Source organism: Guillardia theta, assembly GCF_000315625.1.
Source record: "Guillardia theta CCMP2712 unplaced genomic scaffold GUITHscaffold_148, whole genome shotgun sequence".
Classification (NCBI taxonomy): domain Eukaryota; class Cryptophyceae; order Pyrenomonadales; family Geminigeraceae; genus Guillardia; species Guillardia theta.
Window position 1 is genome coordinate 103027 of NW_005434526.1, and position 5525 is coordinate 108551.

Below are 5525 nucleotides of genomic sequence, written 5' to 3' on the forward strand. Positions count from 1 at the left end.
AGGGGGGGGGAGGGCGCTGTGGGTTCTTTTATATGAGAAGATTGCTCTAGGGGTGCAAAGGGGAGGGGAGAGGAGGAGAAGGGAGGAGGGAGGAGGCGGTCAAAGGAAGGGGGCAGAGGATGGAACGGAGCTGGGAGAGGAGGTGCAGAGGAGAGGAGGGGAGAGAGGAGCAGGAGAACAATCGATTCATTATTAAAAACATCGTTCACGGTATCACTTGTGCGTTCAGAGCTTCTTGAGCGTCAAGAAACCTTCAGCGTCCTCGTCGCCCTGCTCCTCTGGTCACGTCGGAGCGAGCATGAGACGTTCCTTACCTGATAGCTGAGCGACACCCTCGACTTGGACGGCAGCACGAGGAAGTCTACGTGCGTCAGACCCGTCAGGTTGCTGTTGGTGTACCGCCCCGAGCTCAGCAGGCGGCTGCCTGCATGGTAAGTGACGTGAGCAGGGGAAGAGCCTATGGTGATCGCTGGCTCCCCGTTGACATGCACGCGCGCCGACGGCCGCTTCCTGCTGAAGAACCCCAGCTCGATGCAGTAGAGGCCGGGGAGGACGCAAAGGATGTAAGTCTTATCCTTCTCCCACACCAGGTGGACAGGATCAGAGTTGGAGCTCTGCAGATTCCATGGCACCACCCCGCTCGCTTTCGTCTTCAGGCTCTTCCAGATCCACCGCCCGGAGCACACCTCTCCTCCCGGCTGACTCAGCATCAGGTACTTGTCCTGCCATGACGACGACACGTCCTGCAAGCTCGCCTTCTCTTGGATGAGGCTGTTCACCTCGATCATCGCGCGGTTGAACGCGTCAACGTCCACCTTCCCGTCTAGCAGGATGCTCATGTCCGCCACGTTGGCCTTCTCCGCCATCTCCGCGTACACCTTGCCGAAGCTCAAGGACCTGTCCGACCTCTCCAACCTTAGCTCGTCCAGCTCTTCCCGCATCTTCTTGTGACTTCTTCCCAGCTCGTTCTTCACGCTCACGATCTGGTTGTTGACGTCGGACGTGTGCTGCTGTATCTGCTTCAGCACATCCCTTGAGAGCGCGCTGTTCATCTGCTGGCTAGTGAGCAGCAACACTGAACCCTCCCTCTCACCTTCTCCTCGATCTGACTGATGTTGTGCTCCAGCAGCTCATGTTGTCTCCGCCACTGTAGCTTGAAGTTCTCCATGCCTGAAGGCAGCAGGTAAAGGAAGGCAGCATGAGGGAGGAGGAGGAGAAGGAATGCAGCAGGAGGGAGGAGGAGGAGAAGGAATGCAGCAGGAGGGAGGAGGAGGTACCTTCATTGTACTCCTCTTTGCTCAGTTTCTCCGACAGCTCATCTCGGATGTCGTCTCTTCTCACGAAGCCTCTTATCTTGTCTTGAACCTGCAAGCTCCTCACCTCGAGCTCCTCACAACATCACCGTCGCTCACGTCCTCCAGCTTGTCGTCCACCATCCGATCCGCATTCCGCTGGATCGCTGCCAGACCTTGATCGATCTTGGAGGAGAGTTGGGTCTGCGAGCAGGGTGAGGGGGCTGGCAGGCTAGCAGGTGTCATACCTGGTATGCCTCCAACGCTGAGCTGAGCTCCACCTGAGTCTTCTTGCACATTCTTGAGCACTCGTCGGTCACCTCCGAGTGATCTGACAAGGAGCTGCAGCAAGCGTTACCAGCTGACAGCTGCAGGTGCTGCTGGGATTCAACCTCCGAACAGAGCTTTGAAAGTCTTTCATTTCCTGTGCTGTCCTGCTCAAGTCCTTCAAGCAGACATTCTTTCACCCAACAACAAGAGCAACATCAGTCGACGAGCACAGAGAGATCCATGGAAGCTTCTTCACCATCTGATCTTGCAGATCAATGAACTGAGTCGAAAGTTTCTCTGTCTTGTTCACCATGGCATCCTTGAAGACAGCTCAATCAGCATGTTCAACGTATGGACAAGCATTCACCATTTGCGCCTGACTCTTGTTCATAGCTCTCTCCATCTCTTCTAACTTGTTGCAATCTGCCTTCTTCGCTATCGCCTTCGACAGCGCGTCTTGGTTGCCGTAGATCCCAAGAGCGCTCTCGAGTGGAGCGAGATCAACTTTCTTGTGCAGCAGTTCAGCAACCTCCTTCTTCTTGGGGAACAGACGGATCTCATCGAGCACGTACTCTATCTTGGTGTCTGCTGTCTCAAGATTCTTCTCTAAGTGCACTCTTGTCTTCTCATGCTCATCTCGATCGACCTTGCACGCAAGTTCCGACATGAAGTCACTTGTGTTCACTTTGCTGTCCAGCAGCTGGTACACCTCAGCCTTGTTGGCCTTCTGTTCCATGTCGCGGATAGAAGCCTTTGCATCCAGCATGTGGAGAATCTCAGCCACGCTCTTGTTCACGTCCGACATGTTTGCTTTGCGATCCAGCATTCCTTGTAGCTCGACATGCGCTACCTTACCCTCTAGCTGCCGCTCGAGAGACTTGATCGCGACTCCTTGCGCCTTGATGACATCGTGAAGGGTCTTGAAGGTTCCTCGTATCACATCTTGAACAGACTTCCATTCATTCATCCCCTTGCCCTCTGTTCAGCTCTCCCCTCCTCCGCACAAGGACACATCCTTACCTGCAGCAGGTCTTCGACTAGAACTCCTGACATGTCAGTCATGGTGCCTGCAGTCAGGGGTCATTTCAATCCGCACATCATCATGGTTTTTCTTGACTACACTCTCATCTCCGTCCCTACCTGATCTTATCCTCTCTCTACGACTGCTGAGTTCCTATCGGCCCCATCCTCACAATACATCTCATTCTGGCAGTACACCTGAGATGTCCTGATTTCGTCTCTATCCTCTTCTTCCTCTTCCTACATGCCAGCTCTCCTCCTGTCCCTCCCTCTTCTCCCTCCTCGCCCCCCCCCTCCTCTCCTCTCCCTCCCTCTTCGCATTTTATCCCAGGTAAGTTTCTACCGCTAATCTGCCAACTACCCCTACCCCTGTTTTTACCTGCCTGTGAACCCCTACCCAAAGGCCTACCTACCCCTACCCCATCTCCTTCCCTTGCAGCTCATCAACCCAGGTAAGCTCCCGAAACGAGATGACACTCCATGGCCAAGGGAAGGGAAGGGAAGGGAAGGGAAGGGAAGGGAAGGGAAGGGCAGGGAAGGGAAGGGAGAAGAGAAGGGATCGACTTATCAGAACGCGATGATAGAATTCAGAAGTGCATTAGTTCGAGACAAGTTGTGAGATGCTTGAAATATGATTGCGATCGATGAAGTCGACTAACTCTTGTACAACAATCTGTCATAAGAGTTGTCGTGTACTAGTATCTCTCATAAGAGGAGATTAGAAATCTCTTCCCCTCCAATATCATCATCCTACATTACTGATCTGCACATACCAGGTATCAGTGACCGGACGCTTGTTCGGCAGACCCTGGGTCTCCTAGCGTAGAAGGCCATGGTCATATCAGGGCTGCTACCTCGGAGAACAGCATCGTTGAGCCTGCTGCTTGCTCTCCTCTCTCTTTCTCTCGACGACAGCTCCTCCTACACACCTGCGTGTCTAGACAACAACGATTGCAACCTGCCCAGGAACTGCTTCACCTGTGATCCTGCTGAGTTTGAAATCTACTCCAATGGGTACGGCGGATTTCCACTGTCCGCAAAGTGCAGGTGATGGGAGAGGGAAGGAAACTAAGGCGCCTGTCTCTGACTTGTCTTGCTCCTGCTTCTGCTCCTGCTCCAGCTCCATCGTCAGCAACTGCCTGTACTGCTGGAAGGGACTGGAGCAGGTGGTTCTCGGGGATGGATGGAGCAGCACGTTCCAGTACCGATCTTGCGTGCCATGGCCGGTAAGGAGCGAAGAGCGAAGATGGCTGAAGTGACGGTAGTATAACAGACAGCGGTGGCTTGTAACTCCGACACTTGCCCGAGCGAGTATGCTTACTATAAGGTAGTTCCCTAGCATTGTTGTGCGCTGAGTGATGGCGGTATGCTCAGGTGGACCATTGTATCACCAAGACGATGCAGAAGACAGCATCGGCTTGCTCGATCGGGGGATGGTGAGAAGAGCGGAGGTTAAGGAGCTAGCCAAGGCAGGGAAGGGCAAGGAGAGAACAGCACAGCAGAGGAAAGAAGAGGAGAGGAGAGGAGAGGCAAGGAGAGGAGGAGTGGCAAGGAGAGGAGGAGAGGAGGAGAGGAGACGAGAGAGAAAAATGGGTAAAGAAGAGGGAAGGGGAGAGGACGATAGGAAGCAGAGGAGAGGAAGGGAGGAGGAAGGAGAGGGAGAGAGGAGGAAGGAGTGAGGGTTGTCGCAGGTGCTCGAAGACAGTTACAGATTGTGTTTGCTCCGGTGAAAAGTGCAACCTGGGGACGAGAATGATGCAGCACAATCTTGTAAGTGACTAGTGGCTGGTGGGGCTGGCCTGATGCGGCAGCAGGTGACCGTCCTGCTGACAACGAGCTTTGTAGCCCTTGTTGTCCGCAAGTGCTTTCAAGGATGATGGAGTGGAGGATGAGATGGGGAAATGAGAAAGACTGACCAGCACCTTTGTAGATTTACAAGCACTTGAAACACAAGAGAAAGAAATGACATGTTGATAAACCGCAGAAAAGATACAAGAGTTGGTTCTGCTCAAAAGTCGCCGCAATGTGCAAATTTCCACCTTTGCATAATCTCAGGAAATGCAAAGAGTGCAGGAGGATGGAAAAGACTGAGATGACGTGGCCAGAAGAAAGAACAACGACAAGAAAGAGAGCAGGGGAGAGCAGAGCAGAAGGAAGGGCAAGACAAGAGCAGGGGAGAGCAGAGCAGAGCAAAAGGCAGTGCAGGACAAGTTACCAGTGTATGAGCTCCTTCAGTTGGATCGCGCCATCTCCGTTGGCGTCCATTTCCGCCATGATGCGCAGAGCCTGGACAAAGTCTCAGTTGAAGAGGAGGAGCGACATGGCCGAACCTCGTCGCGCATGCAGATGTGGCCGAGGTCCTGGAGGATGCTATGAAGCTCGTCCGCCGTGATCGAGCCTGAGAGCCAGCGAGGACAGTGAGAAACGAGCCCCTTGAAGAGATCAGAAGAAGCAGGAGGAGCAAGAACAGGGACAGGGCAGGCGAAGAAAAGGGGCAGGGGCAGGGGCAGGGGCAGGGGCAGGAGTGAAAGGTGTGCAGCTTGTTAACCAGATCTCTCGGTGTCACTGGCAAGGAAGAGCTGGAGGAGGCGTGAGGAGAAGAAGAGCAGGAGAAGCTCGTCCTCGCCTGTTTGATCCTTTTCTTGTCCGCATCCGAGTCCATCTGAGATGAAGGTGAGCGGCAGGCGAGAGCTCAGCCCCTGACGCACCTCCTGCTCCTTGTGCGCGAAGATGCTTGCGAACTGAGAGAGAAGTAGCAGAGGAAGGCGAGGAACATCAGCAGGTGGAAGAAGGAGAAAGATTGAGATAGGGAGAGGGGGGGGGTTGGGGGGGGGAGGGAGGGGGAGGGAGGAGGAGGAGGGAGGAGGGAGGGGAAGGAAAGGGAGGGAGGTAGAAATGGAAGGAGACGACGAAACGAGGAGGATGAGGTGGAGGAAGGGAGTG

At 54.2% G+C, this 5525-nt stretch overlaps 2 protein-coding genes across 2 annotated transcripts; one reads left to right on the top strand and one right to left on the bottom strand.

Annotated features, from left to right (window-relative positions):
• Positions 1-225: 225 nt before the first annotated feature.
• Positions 226-2532, bottom strand: GUITHDRAFT_80649 (hypothetical protein; the record flags this gene model as incomplete). Its single annotated transcript, XM_005821259.1, has 4 exons — positions 226-270; positions 315-1109; positions 1930-2044; positions 2270-2532. Coding segments are annotated over 4 exons (1218 nt in total), but the record flags the coding sequence as incomplete, so codon positions are not given.
• Positions 2533-3356: 824 nt separating this feature from the next.
• On the top strand, positions 3357-4535 carry GUITHDRAFT_166248 (hypothetical protein). Its single transcript, XM_005821260.1, has 6 exons — positions 3357-3629; positions 3703-3808; positions 3856-3909; positions 3957-4018; positions 4274-4352; positions 4397-4535. Exons 1-6 carry the CDS (start codon positions 3415-3417, stop codon positions 4457-4459), a joined length of 579 nt encoding a protein of 192 aa, XP_005821317.1. The 5' UTR covers positions 3357-3414; the 3' UTR covers positions 4460-4535.
• The last annotated feature ends 990 nt before the right edge of the window (positions 4536-5525 follow it).